Genomic DNA, 18107 nt, shown 5'->3' with positions numbered 1-18107 from the left:
CCTTTCCTAAACCCACACTCAGATTGACATGGTTCAATTTTGAGGAATTAGCAATGATGTGGTGGCAAACAGAAACATCTGTCATTGACAATATTTATCACAGTCAAGGCAGCTGTAATATTACAACTGGCCAAGCCATATTGAGAAACTGCGACGACGGACTCTCTGCTGAGGCATTTTTAAGAGAACCATTTTGTTTTAAAAGCTAAAGTAACACAGGACGACATCAACGCTATGGTAAGATACTGATGTTTGAAAGAATCTTTTCACAGTATGTCAAAACACAAACTGAAAAACCAAATCAATATTCATTAATATCAATAGAAGAATTCAGAATGGATGCTACATAAGTTTTCCACTGGAATACATGAAAAAGTCCCGATTATTACTGCATCTTACTGTACTGGAATAGTGTTTCACAATCAAACAATGCAATGAATTGTTAAAAAACATTATTAAACATTACTGATGCCTTTCAAAGTGAATTTAATACGAGCACATTGTGTATTATTATTCATTTGTGTAAACTGCCTGCCTTTTGATGACCCAGGGCCATGCTGACATTTAACTGGGTAAGGTTTTGAATTTTTGGGTTAACCCCAGTCGAAGACTGGCTTATTATTATTATCTATTTGTTAAAATAAAGTTACAAAAGGATTGATTAAGTTTGCCATCAGACCAATTTTCTAGGAACAAAAATATGCGATAAAGATATAAAGTGGGATGGGAAAATGCATGCTAGAATATAGGATATGCGCTAAAATATATGTCCAGATAAATGTCCAGATCTGCCTGGGTCAGACCCCAAGGCAGTTTTTTAGGATGAATGCTGGCAGCTGAAGAGATGGGTCTTTAAAAGGCAAAAAGGAGACAGCAACAAGAAACTCTGCATGCAAGAGCATCAGGAGGCAGTACTGTGGAAAAGAGGGGCAGATTGTTTACTTGGTACCCCTCAGAGGGCACCAAGTAAACAACTATTCGAGGCAACCAGACGATGTTCCTTTTAGGTTGTATGAAATGGGACCCTAAGACTTATTTTTTTTTTAAGGGCCAGAGTAATCCAGTGGTTAAAAAGAAGAGAAATGAAATATATCAAAACATGATAGTCTAAGCAAAATTGGGGGCACTTGAACTATCTTTGCTGATTTATTTTTTTTTGGCAAGCCTGCTTTATCAACTGTCTGTCATTGAATTAATTGAGAACAGGGAGACAAAAATTGCAGATACATCATTCATCCTTAACACTGTGACCACTGACGGATCAACTCAATAGCAGTGATTATCATGTTCGAATGTCACCTGTTGGTGAATGGGATATATTGGGCCGCAAGTGAGCATTTTGTCCTCAAACTCAATGTGCTGGAGACAGGAGAAATGTGCAGGTGAAAATGTGAGCGACTTTGACATGAGCCAAATTACAATGTCTGTCAGAGGCAGGTCAGAGCAAAGGGGTCATGGCGGGCCAAGGCTCACTGATGGTGTAGAGTTATGAAGGCTTTCCCAAGTGTCCTAATCCAACAAAGGAACAAGAGAATTGCAGAAAAAAAAGGATATCAGCTCTGACTAAAGGCTTTGGAACACGCAGTCTATTGATGTCTTTGCATACTGGACCATCCAGCCACAGATTGGTCAAGGATCCAATGGGGACCCTTCCTAACAGCTTCAGTGACCCTAACAAACATGTTCATCAACAGAATTGTACCAAATGGGCATGGTTTGCTTGGTTTGATAAATCACGTTTTGTTTATCATCGTGTGGACGATTGGGTCCGTAGATGACGCTGACCCGGGGGAACTAAAATTCCCAGGTTGCTTTATGGGAGGAAGGCAAGCTTGTTAAGGAGGCATGAAACTTTGGGAGAGGTTCTATTGGGAAACCTCGGAGTCCGCAAGTCGTGGATGTTTCTGTGACAGAGCCTAAACATTGTTCTAGACTGAGCATACCTCTTGATTGAAACGAAACACCTTAGTGGCAATGACCTCATTCAGCAGGTTAATACACCCTGCCACACTGTGAGAACAATTCTGGAATGATTTGAGGAACACAATCATGAATTCAGGGAGCTAGTTCATCCTCGTAATTCGCCACATTGCAATCCGATTAAGCATCTCTTGGGTTTGTTGGACAAACAAGTTCCATCCATGTAGGGTTCGGCCTCCGTCTTACATGTTATAACTTCCTTACTGTGACCACCGTGTCCCATCAGTTCTAGTGAGGTCTTTGCTTTGACCGGTCAGTTATGTTTTCATGACAAAAGTGCAGCTTACAAATTATAAAATCAAATATTGATGATGTTATGGCTGATCAGTCAGCCTCTTCAATAACGGATAGAAACAGGGAATGCATATTGAGTTTCAAAAGGGCATTTGAAGTGTCAATGTTGTATTTGATACAGGGCTATCAATGTGTTACAGTACAATCTAAAAATGAGCTCAAAATTGAAATATATTTCTAAATTACAGTACACCTGAGATAGACACGGGGCAAAATGTATCTCACTGTACACGGGACACAAGGTCGTAATAATCTTATAATGTGAGTAGAGCAGCAGATAGGGCCGGCAACTTTTTAAAACAACACTGGCTATAATGTTGCATTACATAAGTAAATAAACACTAACAGAATAAAGATAAATGAATGAATCTAGTTTTTTTTTTTTTTTTAACTCTTGATACTGGCAAGCAAAATTGTCAGCTTGAGGGTTTTGGTTTAAAAAATAGACACCTGGGACGGCCCAGTTGGAAGATATTGTTGAAAAGCTAAACTGAAATCTGGGCAGATTCTATTTTTGGCTAAAGCAGGTACCCATGAACAAAAGTAGGAAAACTGGACAGCTTGTAAAAGAAATGATGAGTCTGCTCCTAATTGAGATTAAAAAATATCTATATTTAATGAATGATGTCCTAAAAACCAGAGTCAATATCAGTAGTTAGTTTTTGAGAACTAAATACAAAGTCTCATAACGGTTTGTTGCATTCATCTACGCCATATTAATAAATAAACAGAAAATAAGTGAAAGTTGAAATTTATAGGCTTGTGTAAAGACTGATACTCACATGTCCCCCTTATGTGTAAATACGAAAGAGAAAAGAAATGTATAAATGAACAAAATTTAAAAAATTCAAAACATTGATCATTAGAGGGAATAATAGTCTGTGGGCCTTATTTCAGCTATTTGAAGTAATGGCAATTTATATACTTGTTTTTTTTATTCATATATCATACATGCAATACAACTCATACAGACCTAAAATCTAAGATTTATAAAAAAAGACATGTATTTTGATTTGCATCATCTTAATTTTTCAACCACGTTCTTCCTTGAATAAGGTAAACAGTTTTAGCCTTTTTAACTCCCTGGGATAAATGCCTTAAATGATTATCATCTGCAATTATTATTTCAAGAGTTTTGATAGTTAATAACCTGTCCTTGTCAGAGCAAACAGTATTAACAACCAGGCAATCACAATCTCTGCTGTTGTGTTTAATCATGCCGTCGTGTCCCTGCAGTTACTTGCTTATGACAACGCAGTGCCTTTTTCACTGTGACATCATTTTGCCACCCACTGGCGGCTACGAATCGTTGCAATAGGCTGTGGGGCAAAATCCACAGCCATGGTAACTAGTTAAACACTCGCACATAGCCCATGGTCATGTCACAGAAAATGATTGGTTAAAACTCTGTGTAAGTATTGTTGACCCTGGCAAACAGCCACGGTCTAATCACGGTCATTAGCAAGCCTCCCGTCCTTTCTTACCAACACACACATGTAGAACAGCATCCACTGTCACCTCTGATAAAGATGACCCTTTGACAGGAGAGGAGCTCTGCTGGATGGGCTGTCAACGGCTCTGCAGTGTGTCGGGGCTCGTCTCCGCTTATTGGATGCCCAGCATGTGCCTCAGGTTTCTTCTGCCCAGTCATATCCACACCAGTTTACAGTCTGACTGCCAGCAGAATGATTCTCTCATGTGATTTTTTTTTTTTTTTTCAGTTGGTCAGCAGTCCCGAATAATCATTTTTCATTCGTTTTAACTCCCCTTTGGCCATTCTGCGATAACACACTCGCCCTCGAGCATGGAATGGTATTAGTTTCCTTGTTTGATTAACAATTAAAAGTCAATTTTTATTTTGTATTTGATACACAAGGGGCGTAAATGTCTACCTGTTCTATCTAAATCTGCTGACCTTGTTGATCAAATGACGATTTCTCCCGTTGATATTTGTGCCTGCTGGTTTATTGTATTCTGTTTGCTTGTAACAGAAAACAAGGTAATGCGCCATTAAATTCAAAAATTATAATTATATAGTTATAGCGGGGAGCTCAGTGTGCATTACAGCAAAAAGAATTACCAGATTAGTACATCTTTTCACATGAGAAGTACTTTTAGGTAATGTCTTACCTGGTTTGTACATTGTTTTTTTTTTTAAAAACACCATACTGAATCTGTTTCTCATGCTTTTCTACACTTTCTGATGCCTGACTGCAATTTTGAGCTACAGTATCTTCATCAGTTACTTTTGATACGTGCAGGTATAGGTCATTCTTATGTCTTGAACGCCTCTCGAATGATCAAGCTGATTCTATTCATGCTGTTGATGCAGTGGTAAATGCAAACAGCATTGGGGGATAGAGCTCTCTTTAGACTGCAGGAAAAAAAGAGTGTGAACAGACGCCATCAGCACACAATGACAGTTAGTAGGTTAGTTCAGGAGTTCACTGCCACTTTGATGCTTCTTTATCCCAAGTGCAGTCTTCTAAGAAATAAACTTTTAACCTTCTACAAAGGTTTGCTGAAATGTACACCAAAAAAAAAATGTGAGGACCAGATACTTTGCTTTGCATTCAAATGAGTGATAATACTAAAAAAAACACAACACTTCCTTCCATAGAAACGGATGTGTAATTGCTGAAGGAAGACGAGATAATGATATAGTAAAAATGAATCAATCATATAATAATGAATGTTTTAAAGTAACAAAATTGCACAATAGCCAAAGTAAAGCTGTTTTTTTTTTTTTTTTTCTTTCATATTTTGGTGTTATATATTGATTCTTTTTTTTTCCAGTAAATTGAATCTTCTTCTCCCTTCGGCTTTTCCCTTCAGGGGTCGCCACAGCGAATCAACCTTTTCCATCCAACCCTATTCTCTGTATCCTCCTCCCTCACACCGACTACCTTCATATCCTCTCTCGCTACATCCATAAATCTTCTCTTTGGTCTTCCTCTAGACCTCCTGCCTGGCAGCTCCAATTCCGTCTACCAATATATTCACTATCCCTCCTCTGTACATCACTGAACCATCTCAGCCTGGCTTCTCTAACCTTTTCTCCAAAACATCTAACATGCGCTTTTTCAGTTAAATTGAATACATGTGCTTTATTTTGAAATAAATGCAGTTGCTGGTTAAGCAGACATAACTTATTGGCAAAGCATTTGCAGCAATAAATAATTCAATAGGTGTCACAGTAATTGGTAATGATTGATATGACTTAGTCGGAAATCAACTTTCATCACAGCATTTATGATTCCAATTTTAAAGTGGTTAATTTGTGAAAACTATTTACTTTTAAATCTATCGAGTCAATATTTAATTGGTAATATTTCAACCAGAGGAAAAGTCCACCACATGTCCTGGGACTGTATCTGCATCAAAATAGTATTTGCTCTTCAACTATATGAAATCCTATCCGTACACTTATGGCAAGGAGGGATTGGAATCCATCTGTTTCTGAATTGAATCAGGTGGTCATTTACAAACTGATGCATTACCGCTCAGCAATAAATGCACAAATGCTGGTACTGATACATCGGCACGCTTCGACGGAGGGCGTTGGCCTGTAACTCCTCCTTAAAGTGTCCTCCTGGCAAATGCTGTGGTCTATAATAAAACTTCCAAACAGATAAAGAGAAGCATATGGCAGGAGGGTCTTACAACAACTGACCTCACCCCCGTGGTAGCGAGCCCATTATTATTCAGGGCCTCAGGATATGTGAAGGTGCTTTGTGCTGCTGACAAAGCCAGAATAAATGTATTAACCGGCAGTTTGTCAGCTGTCTGGGATCTTGGTTGTAGGCCTCAGCTAATGTAATGTTCATAAAAAGGAAATAGCGGGCTGCCGGACCCCTGAGTGCATCCTTCATGTGTCTCCTATTCTCCTACAAGCCTAGACAGTACTTTAATATACCGGGCATTTGCCTGCATCAGCAGAAAACACGCATGGTGATATGAACAGTTATGGCTTTGCCCCTAGGATTATTGCACTTGGTTTATTTAATGATGATATCAGTAGCTGGGTGAACAGAGGTGCATGCTGGGACAAATCACACATACTTGGTTTCTGTCCAGACAACATGAGTATACACTCACCACAGAACGCATATGTTCACAGAACTAATAAATACCAACAGTCATGCGTCTCTGTCTTTCTGTCTCTCATTAACACACAAATATACAGATGTTGGCTGTTTCACAATAAACTGTTGTGCACCCATTCTCATGAGGAAAATGATTAGCCAGCTGTTCATTCTCCAGCTGCAGAGAGACTCGGTCCCAATCTGCTGCCAGAGCTCGAACACGTAGTCTTATATGTCATATGTATCTATGCACGCGGCTGGAGGGAGTGGGTCTTGCCGTTTCGGCTTACAAGGGCCGGTTTGACGCCATTTTTCAATTATTCAAATATTATTAATGATCAATTATCCGGGGGTCTGACTGAGCCAGAGTTTGATACTGAATTGCCAAAAATAAACACCAAATTTGGTAAGCCCAGGACAGGCACTGAAAATTTACCCAGGAGTTGACGTAATGATTACATGACGGACATATGGCATAAGTACAAAGAAAATGACTAGTTTTCGTAAAGTAAAACCCTTGAATCTTCCTCTACAGCAGGGGTCTCAGACTCACGGCCCGCGGACCAATTCCGGCCCTCGGGATAATATTTTGTGGCCCCCTGCCTAAAATTAAATCTTTGTGTTTGTGCGGCCTGCGTGTCATTTCTCACATGCATCTGGGGGTTTTATACAGTGGGTTTAACAAAGAAACGGGCAAGGAAAAAATGAAAAAATAGCTTTGCAATGTATATTTTGATTCAAAATTTGTGAACAAAATGATTTCTTGATGAAAAAACATCTGGTGACATTGTTAAAACAATCTTTTCTTATTTCTATAAAAAACACAAAAATAATATCAAAATAAAAACAGGCAAAAAGATTGATTTAATAACCAGAATAACCACCATTAACCTTGTAAACATTATACCTCCTCTTATGCATGCTACCAATCAATTCTATAATAAATTCTCGGGGCAATTTTTCCCACAATGACAAGATTTTCTCTTTTAACTCAACAATATTTTTAGGGTGTAATTTCATCAATTCTTTTTGAATATTTATATTTAATAATAATTTGTCATTGTCATTTTTTAGAGGAACAGTTCATTACATATAAAGATTTTTATCATTTACCTGTAATTCATAATTTAATAATTTAATTTATAATATAATTTTACAGTAAAGGAGGTAATCCTTTACACTTTACACTAAAATAAAGGAAATATTTGGACTTAAGAGTTATTTCCAGGTAATGATTTTACTGGTCCGGCCCTCTTGACATCAAATTAGGCCACATGTGGCCCCTGGACCAAATGAGTTTGACACCCCTGCTCTACAGCTTCCTTCTACCAATATATTCACTATCCCTTCTCAAGAAATGCCCAACCCATTTCAATATGGCCTCTCTGACTCTGCAGCCAAAATATCTTACAATTGCTGTCTCTTTGATAGACTCATGTTTGACCCCGTCATCCTTTTCTGTCTCAAAGAAAAGCTAAAAACCTTCATCTCTGCTACCTTCAGTTCTGCCTTTTCCTCAGTGCCTCTGTCTCCTAACCAAAAAACATCACTGGTCTCACTACCATCTTGCGCACTTTTCAGAAAGACTTAATTCAGTGATTAAGTCATTAATCGATTTTGATCGATTTTGAGTTGTTGATTTGACATTGAAATTAATTCCATCTTACGTATAAAATGTTTTTTCAACCATCAGAACACCATTTTACAGAGAAAGATTTACCTGGTCTGAACCTAACATCTGGTTGGGTTGCGCAGCCAAAGCAGGGTTTGCTCATATTCAGCCGGGGTTGGAGTCGGCGCCGGCGCTGATGTGTGTGCAGCTTGCTGCCGGTGAGAGAGTGGGGTTTCCTGTGTGGCCGCTCAAAACTGACTACTGCTCACTTCATTGTATTCTAGATCTTTGAAAGTACAAACTTCGGTCGCCTTTGACAAACATATGTGTTCACACATCATCAATCGATCCACCCGAAACATAACAGTTTGTTTGATCTTCCTTAGGCGTTTCTGTGTGCAAAGATTTCTTAGATGATAGCTTAAAAATAAAATAAAATAAAGAAAACACACTTCTACATTTTAACATTTCTTTTCAGTAACCTGAAACAAGAGCAAAATTCAATTCTCCATAAAACTCAACTAATATCTGTTCAATTTCTTCTCCTCCTCACCAGGCGACTATGTGGTGCTGACCGTCTTTTTTGACTTGAGCAGAAGAATGGGTTATTTTACCATCCAGACCTACATCCCATGCACTCTGATTGTTGTTCTGTCCTGGGTCTCATTCTGGATCAACAAGGATGCGGTGCCTGCCAGGACATCACTAGGTGAATAAGTCTGTCTGTCAGTCTATCTATCTATCTATCTATGTATCTATATATATATATATATACACTGCTCAAAAAAATAAAGGGAACACTTAAAAAACACATCCTACATCTAACATCAATGAAATATTCTTATGAAATACTTTGCTCTTTACAAAGTTGAATGTGCTGACAACAAAATCACACAAAAATGATCAATGGAAATCAATTGTATCAACCCATGGAGGTCTGGATAAGAATCACACTCAAAATTAAAGTGTAAAAACAAACTCCAGGCTGATCCAACTTTGATGTAATGTTCTTAAAACAAGTCAAAATGAATCTGTGTTTCTTCCTGAGTGGACACTATGATTTCACAGAAGTGTGATTCACTTGGAGTTACATTGTGTCGTTCAAGTGTTCCCTTTATTTTTTTGAGCAGTATATATATATATCTTTCTGTCGATCTATCTATCTCATACATATAGAGAGGAAACCCTGTGGAGGTAATATTCCCACCTCTTTAGAAAACAGTCCACTCCCACCCACCTTTATTTTGAGTTCTTCTTTACCACCCTTTACTTTTCCTCTTTTTTTTCCCTTCTGAGACATGGTAGTTGCTAAGGAATCTGGTCCATCTTCATTAGATGACCCTATCCTGGCACATGTTTTCATGCATGCCTTAATGAGGCATTAATTATGCATTACAGCTGGGAAGATGCCGAGATGTAAGTTCAGCACAATGATAGTATAGAGAGCCAAGGAACAGAATGAAAGGACACAGAGAAAATGAATGAAGGGAAGTGACGTTTTTCAGTTGTTAAGGTTGCCTTCAAGTCAAGTATTAATGCTCATCTGTTACTCCATTGTGTGCATTTCCCCTAGTCATGTTTCATAAGGCTCTCACTTCTGACCTCAAGTTCATCAGATCCAATCATTAAACAGCTTTATAGAACGTAAAATCCCAGCAGGCACAATCCTTCATTAATTCATAATTAATCTCTAAAAATAGGATGTTGTTTCTTTTCAGCCTCTGCAGCTTCCAACGTGACTTGCAGTTGAAACAATGCGCGCATATTAAGTCCCCGTTAAAATTGTACCAAGAATGAAATATCTTAATTTCCTCTTTGAAAGATTATGTGGGAGGTACAAGCAGCCAGGTGGTTAGGGAGCGGATTAATGCGGATGACATCATTCTTAATCCCTCAATGCAACCCAGAAATATATCAATTCACTCATTATGCTGCAAAATTAATCTTGAAGCCTGATTTCTTTTAGTCAACATTAAATTTAGACATAGCTCATCTGTAATATCAGCGGACGACGTGTTGCTGTATTGGTTGTGCTAATCTGCAGTATCAATGAGGCGTATAAACATGTTTTCTTGTCATGTGTCATCATCCTGCCCTCGCATCATCATCAAAAATCAACAAAGTAGGTAAAATGAGAGATGCATTACCAGATGGTGAATATAAAAGTGCAGTGCATCAGCGTTGATGCTCAGTGGTGGCTGAATTGTAAAACCTATAGTGTTTGGATCAAGGTTGAACTTCAGCAATCACAATGCATTTCCAGAGCACTATAGAATAACATGATTATTTGAAATTATTAGTCCATTTTGTGGGCATTATTTCTAATCGCTGAAAAAATTCAGGCACTGAATTGGATATTGAACAAAAATCCATCGGTTGGTAAGTTTTACAGCTAACAAAATTCCAAATAATAGCTCAGCATGACCAGTGTCACATGACATGCTACATGGTAATACTGTACATTTGTCTCGTTACCAGGTATCACCACTGTGCTGACCATGACCACACTGAGTACCATAGCCAGGAAATCTCTTCCAAAGGTGTCCTATGTGACAGCCATGGACCTGTTCGTGTCTGTCTGCTTCATCTTCGTCTTTGCCGCGCTAATAGAATATGGTACATTGCACTACTTTGTCAGCAACAGGAAGCCGAGTGCCAAAAAGGACAAGAAGAAGAAAAACCCGGTGAGTGATTGTCTAAAAAAATCCAGGAATAATGTTTCTGATTATTATTTTTTCTTTTTTTTCATAGGTAAGGCGAACAAACGGACGTTCCTCACTTAATAAGTCTACTTATGTAATTGCAATTTTTATGACTGTCCTGTATCAGCAATTTTTATCTTGCAATTTTCCCTGAATTCTTTATTCAACCAGGTCCGTCATCATAGCCTGTGTTCTGCCCCCCTCCCTGTGTATCACAGCACTAGAATAAGCCTTACTAAAAAGCGGTACACTGCTTAGCATCCCTAAGGGAACATCTTCCCCGGCGCCACCACCTCAAATTACGCCGTACACGAGGTGTTTCACTGAAACATTTTCTTAATCCTCCACACATCTGTTACAGCTGTAATTTAGACCCCCGTCACATGACATCTGACATGGCCTCATATGAGAATCAAATCCCTCAAGGGATCACAACAGCTCGGCTCAACGGCCGTGATCTCTCACCACTTACAGGAGGACTATTGTTTTCCCGTATCGGCTGGTTCAGGCTTAAAGCTGTAAAGAAGCAGACATTTGTATTAAAGTTCTGTCCAGATCTTGCACTTGAAGTGTCCTCTGAGAGAAAACTTTTTTTTTTTTTTTTTCCCCGTGTTTGATAACAAAACCTACACCCATTCTGAAGGTTATGATCAAAATCCTCCAGCAATGTCACGCCATGGATTTAAGCTGAGAGTCGAGGGGATGTTCACTGCTGAAACTCTTCAGTATATTGGAAGTGTAGTGTATTGAAGTATTCAACAGGAACTTTGGGGAAAGTGGGGTGCACTACTTTCTGACTCTATAACTACTGTTTTAGATATGGCCTGGGTGTCTAGTGGACAAATGAATGAATAATGAGGAAGAAGGTGTAATGCCAGTTTGCAATCTCAGAGGGTCTTTTTTAGGCTCCCTGCATGACTTTTCCAAATGCAAGGAAGAGGAAGTATGCATGTAAAAGAGGCCTTTTTTATCCTGCAGATATTCATGAATAGTTTAGAATATGGAAATGCTAGTGAGACAAGCAAATATATTTTCAGAGCTTCAGTAGTTTATTCTACTCCCTCTGAATGTTTGTTTTTTGAAACAGTCATGTTTTAGATTGCATACTGTACTATATTATTTCTAAAGGGAAGTATTGTCTGTGTGTCTTTCTTGTTTATGGTGTAACAATATAATTGAAATGTAGTGTAACATACTAATTAAAAGACCTTTTTTTTTTTTTTTTTAATTTATTTATTTATTTTCCAGTTGCGGATCAGTGATTTTTTGCAAAAAATATGAAAAGGGTTTAATAGGTTTGTGAGCAATGTTTAACCCACCATGCATCGTCCCTCCCTGTGTTTGTTCATGCTCTGTAAGTCTCTTCACAGTATATTTCCCCTCTTGACATTCTGAGTTCAGTATGATGAAACTTGTAATTTCCACACACCATTTATGTCTCTTTCAGTTGAGATTGTTCGTGTGTTTGTTCGTTACTCTTGTTTTACGTATGTGCTCTTCATTTATCTGTATTCTCTGTCTTTTTTTTCTGTTACTCTGTAATTCAATTACACATATTCTTTGTTTCCTGTCTGGATAAAGCTCCTCCGGCTCTTTTCCTCAAAGGTATATTGCCTGTATCTGTCTGCATGTGTCTGCTGCATTTTGGCTCTCTGAGCCCCGAGCACCTCACTGCTTCACTGTCTGTTCTACCGCAAAATTTGCCTCAGATTATTCCCTTGTTATCTACCTGCATTCTTATTGTACACCTCCTCGGTTACCAAATGGTGTCAGAGATTACATAACAAAGGTGCGCTCTGTAGTGCACAGTTCGGAGGCAGCCAGCCAGACACGCTTCGAAGTATTTTATTTTGTTTTTGTTTTTTGAAATTCTAAGTATCCCACACGTGCCATATCCAGAGAAATATGGTTGTCCGGGCCTCCCATGGACTCATTCTGGCTCCCTCTGTCCTGTTTCACTTCCTTGTTGCTGTAACCAAAGTGAGCTGGTAGCCGCTGCGACAGCTTCCTCTTCTTCCCCTCCTCCCGCCAGTAAATCTCTACCTCTGTGTTTGTTGGGCTTCTCAACCTGACGCTTCGTACAGAGTCAGCAGAGCCTTAACAGACTGAAAAAGACAACCCCTGCATTGCATTCAACTAAATTGGTTTCAGCGATTAACATCTGGTAATCTTTGGAGGCTCTGAAACTATCCAGGGTGGAAGCAAGGAAAGATCTAAATTTAAACTAACAATAAACATGTAGCTGCTTTTTCCCCGTGAAGATCCACATCAATAATTCACTTTGAAGAATATATTTGTCCTGAGATTTGACTTTCCAACATCGACATGCATGTAAATATACCCTTTAGAAGTCCACTGACTGTAACATTTTACTATTACTATCAAATATTCAACAGCAGAAAGATAACCAAGGGATCCATAAGTGATGAACTCCACCATGGCGTTTCCTGAGCGGTTGTCTACTTTCAGCCAGTTAAAGTTGCCAATGCCACTGTGTTGTTTCTTGGTTTTGTTTTTTCTATTTTTTTCTATGTCTGTCTGTCTGTTTGTTTGTTAGATTGTTTGTTTGTTTGTTTTGCTAAACACCAGCTTGGCACAGCCCAGCTTGACCAGGTCATGTGGCAGGATGCTATTAATGCTCCTTCTGCTTGAGCTTCCACTGCGCTGCCTCCAGTGCAACCAATCCCCTTTGAGAACCGAGTCATAACCTGTTACGCTAATCCCCTCATTAATCACATATGCTGTCCAACAATGAGGACGAAAATGCGGAAACTAACCTGTATGTTTTTATTTATTTATCCGTTTATTTATTTTGCCCTTGCTGGTTTTTGGGTTATGTATCGTTTTCAAAGGGACGGCAGGTTTGTGCACTAGTGTGGGGCAAAATGAGAAGCCATAGGGAATGAAGCGTTAAATCAAGTTTAAATATTTTAAGCTTGTTTGAGGATGCATGCTTACAGCAGATAATGTTATGTTCAAACTAAAACTGCAATGACCTATTTTTGCAGTAAGCATGCCCTCAGTATATGCATAAAAATAGGAGAAGTAAAAGTTTATTTGCCCTCCTATTCTTACCTGTTTAATATAATTAAACTGTACTGAGAGATATTCATAAGACAGCTCTGAATTAACAAAGTGTCAATCAACAATTGAAATTATATTTGATAGTACTTTATACAGTAAACACAAAACACTGAAATAAGCTGAGCGCTTTCTCAAAAGAACACAGTGATGTGGTATTCCTGAAAGTTACACTCCCTGGATGTTCGACTCCAGGGAGTGTGTATTTGTTTAACAATTATCTAGACCCCCCCTATGTTATCACCAAAGTCAAAAATGCCATTTCCGCCAAGTGGGGTGACATTTATCTTTACAGTGTTCCAGTTCGTGCAAAGGTGGCATTGCAGTGTGAGATAAAACGTTAAGAAGGACAAGTTGAATACCTATTGTTTTTCCTCAGAATGACAAGGCTGAGAATCATTGATATCGCTGTCCTTTTTTTTTGAGGAATCTTCACAAATGAAAGGCGCGTGCCCTCGAGCCGGGAGCACAGATTGAAAGGTTTAAACCGTTTAGTGACAGAAAGACTGGAGAAACACACAACAACAGATACCCAAGCTTAGCTCCACATGATAACATCATATCTTGAGAATAAATCCGAAAAGAAAACTTTTGCATCACCCCCACAGGGTGCCAATGCCACGAGTGATGGGGTAATGCTATTTATCAAAAATTTGTATTATGATTATTACAGATAAATCAAAGTCTTCTGTTTTGTACTTTAGGTCTTGCGCAGCATCAGTGGCATATTAGTGCCAAGCACCTCCTCTTTGTAGCTATTGATTTAATTCTTTTGAACACATTATGATCATCTGACCCCTCTGCTATGCCCAAATCCAAATAGTTTATCGGATCATTGGTTCAACATGGAGTGATCCTTTGTCACCGAAAGACTCACGTATTACACTGCAACAGGTGATTATAGGGCAATTTGGGCATAAACAGAGTCACGAGCTGAAGCCAAATTGCATTTAGCTTTCAATCCTAAAATCATCAGGTGTGTGCTTATGTCGTGACGACGAAATGTTGTCAGTGTTGCATTGCTAACTGCTTTTATCATTTTTTTCTCTTGTCAAAAGCAGACACCCACTGTAGACATCCGCCCGCGCTCGGCAACAGCCATTCAGATGAACAACGCGACGCACATGCAGGAGAGAGACGAGGAGTATGGCTACGAGTGTCTGGACGGGAAGGACTGCACCAGCTTCTTCTGTTGTTTTGAAGACTGCCGCTCTGGGGCCTGGCGGCATGGCCGGTTACATATCCGCATCGCCAAGATAGACTCGTATGCACGTATCTTCTTCCCCACCGCATTTGGTCTCTTCAACCTGGTCTACTGGGTCTCGTATCTTTATCTCTAGGCCTGCGTGTTTGTGTGTGTGTGAGTGTGTGTTTGTGCAGACAAATCATAAGGCTCATTACATTTTACGTGCATCCCGACGCCAGAGGAGGAGAATGAAACAGAGAGGGCCATGGTGATACTTCAAATTCGATTATTTTTTTTTTCCTTTTCCTTACCTTGTCCTATGAATGAATAACTTTGAATTATTATAATCATTTCACTTCTCAATCCGGACAGACAGGGACAATTTTGTAGCATTTAAATAGAATGAAAAAGTTTTTTTTTTTTTCAGTTGTTTTTTTTTGTTTCTTTTTTTTTTTTTTTAGATTTGAATTTCTTGAATTTATTTATCATTGTGATATTTTTAGAAAAAGGAAATGTTTACCAAGGGTAAACCCTTCCCCTTATTCTAAAAAGGAAAACAAATATCATATCAAACCTACTGTTCTTCATGAAATTTAAATGACATTAACTGTAAATGTTTTCCACTTTTCTTTGTTTATCATCTAGAACCCAAGAAGATGTAAAGCACTTTAAAAGAGCTACACAAGAACGCAATATCTATTCTTTTGAAATATTACAATTTTTTTTTCATAATGATCCCTTTTTTAATTCCGTCAGTAATTATTTAAACTCATTTAGATTTCATATTTCTCATGTGTGAGATGCTGTTTACAAAAAACAAACAAACAAAAAAATTGTACTGTATAGATCATGTATATATTTTATTATTAGATAGTGGTTTACATTTACTGCATGAACCTTTCAGGCCAAAAATCAATAAGGTTTATTGTCTTATTTTGTTGACTTTGAAAACACAAAAACAGATTAAAAAAAAAAAATGAACACAAAACAAGTCCTGCTTACTCATAACCTTAACCTGTCAATTCTCATTTGTATTTTTTGTTGTTTATTTTTTTTCTAGGAATTTTTCGAAAAGCACTGAGAATTATAAGCTATGTTGTTATCTTCACATACAGGCAGGAACGCAGGGGACAAAAGAATGTGTGGCCCAAAACAATTTGAATTTTTATTCTCGACTTAGCTTTCTGAAAGCTTTTCGAACAGACACCACTAATCTCGGCTTTATTTGAGGTTAAGGGCATGCACCCGATAGTTGCACAGTAGCAATGCGGTTATGCAACCTTTTACACTACACACAATGGGGGATATTTAAAAGTGTTGATAGCGAATGAGTAGCCAGAGATTTTGCCAACTGTTTCCAAAATAATCAAGACATTATTGTAAATGTCAATGGAGACAACCGAGAAGTGTTGCAGAATTACAGTAAAAACTTTTTTCATTATGTTTTCATTTATCTAAGATATAAACCAACAAGAAAGGGAGGCACCTCTACCTTCTTCCTGTCTCTATGAGAAGAGCCTTGTGAAGAATGTGGACACCTTTGTTCCTTAGGTTTCATTTCACCCTACAGTATTCATTATAATATTTTGATTCAAATTATTTATATATTTGCTTTCCTTTGCTGCAACTCCATACTGTTTTGTGAAGCGAGGGAAAAAAAGCGCAGTAAAAGCACTGGAGATGTAAATGTTGTGTATAATGTTGTGTAATATATATATATATATATATATATATCGCACTTGATAAAGGAACCCTGACGGATCACTTTTGATAGACAACGTGCTGAAGCGGAGGCCGAGATTAAGTATGATTTGTAATCTCACAAAGAATGGGCGTTTAATCACACCATATATGTACATAAATTACCGAAGGAATAGAACACATGTCAAGCCCTTGAGATTTTGTAAAAGGGTATATATTTTGTAATTTCAACGGTGTTATAATAATACAACATAGAGAATAGTAGATTTATTGTATTATGCTGGACTGACCATGTAGAATAAGTCTGGGGATGGCTTATTTATGTATTTATTTATTTATTCATTTTATTACCGTACTTATTTATTTAATTGAACAGAAAGGTAGTTTATGTTCATATAGCCCCTGAAAAAAGAAAAAACAAAACATTTATATCAAGGATACATTTTTAGTCTTAATGTCAGTGAAGATTGTGCTTATTAATCCTGTGTTTTCTATGTTGTGATAGATGTACACTGTTCTCACAAAGGCCTGTCAAACTGTTTATCTGTGCAACGGGTTAGTTGCAACATTACCTGCTTTACAGCTTCTGAGTATTGGACTTCAATATGTTCAGGTTTGACACATACAGATGCACAGGCGCAAACACACACGGACGCACGGACAGATTCCAGGTTATAGACACAAAGATTATTTTCTTGTTTAAGAGGGTGAATCATTTTCACTTCATCACTTACTCATTAATGTTGATATTTATCATTACTAATTTGGTAAAAGAAAAAAGTCAGTGTCATATGTGTTAAGCTTATTATTTGATAATTCCCGGACTTTTATTTTGTTTATCTATTTATTTGTATTAATCTTAATTTGATTTGAATGACATTCACACAGGTAGAAGAGTGTTTCTGACAATGTTGGCAAGTCATCAGTGGTGTTAAAATCAAACAGCATAATGAGGTTATAAAGTGCCAAACACATACAATAGAAAATATCAAACTTTATTGTCCTTGTGAAACCAGTGCTGCTTTTTGAATAAACAATGTTATTTGTTTTATTTGATTTGATTTCATTTTATTTTACTCTGCTCCTATCCAACTTCGTACATGGAAACCTAGGATCTCAACTCTTTGCAACTTCTTTGTTTTTGTTTTTTTTTTTTCTTTTCTTTAGTTTTGTTAGTTGGCTGCTTTTTGTGTTTTCATACCCCAATGTACCGAAAGCAAAGTAATTATGCAAGCGAAGTTCTAATGTGTCTACAATAGTATTAGTATCCAAACAAAAAGACCAAAAAAAAAAAAAGGTTTATCAGTGTGAGCTGGAAGTAATTTCCTGATTCACACAGACTTAATGTACAAACTCATAGGATGCTTCGTAATATCAACAAGCATGTTTTCTTTTTGAGCAAATGAGGAAAATAAACTGACATGGTATTTTAATTTGATGGTTACAGCTTTTTTCATGCATCCCGC

The 18107-nt window shown here is 37.8% G+C and overlaps 1 protein-coding gene across 4 annotated transcripts in view; it reads left to right on the top strand.

The window, feature by feature from the left end:
- Nucleotides 1-17064, top strand: part of gabrg2 (gamma-aminobutyric acid type A receptor subunit gamma2) — a 53608-nt gene extending 36544 nt beyond the window's left edge. Inside the window, exons 7-10 of one of the 4 annotated variants that reach the window (XM_086177384.1) lie at nt 8528-8680; nt 10450-10655; nt 12255-12278; nt 14816-17064. In XM_086177384.1, the coding sequence (XP_086033510.1) occupies nt 8528-8680; nt 10450-10655; nt 12255-12278; nt 14816-15094 (662 nt within the window). In that variant the 3' untranslated portion in view covers nt 15095-17064. Of the gene's footprint in view, nt 1-8527; nt 8681-10449; nt 10656-12254; nt 12279-14812 lie in introns of all 4 variants that reach the window. The other 3 variants (XM_086177383.1, XM_086177387.1, XM_086177385.1) reach the window with 3 other exon arrangements.
- Nucleotides 17065-18107: the final 1043 nt, after the last annotated feature.

This window comes from Fistularia commersonii, chromosome 29 (assembly GCF_037954325.1).
Source record: "Fistularia commersonii isolate RoL2024-O1a breed Wild chromosome 29, RoL_Fcom_v1.0, whole genome shotgun sequence".
Classification (NCBI taxonomy): Eukaryota; Metazoa; Chordata; class Actinopteri; order Syngnathiformes; family Fistulariidae; genus Fistularia; species Fistularia commersonii.
This window is presented reverse-complemented; position numbering and strand designations above follow the sequence as displayed.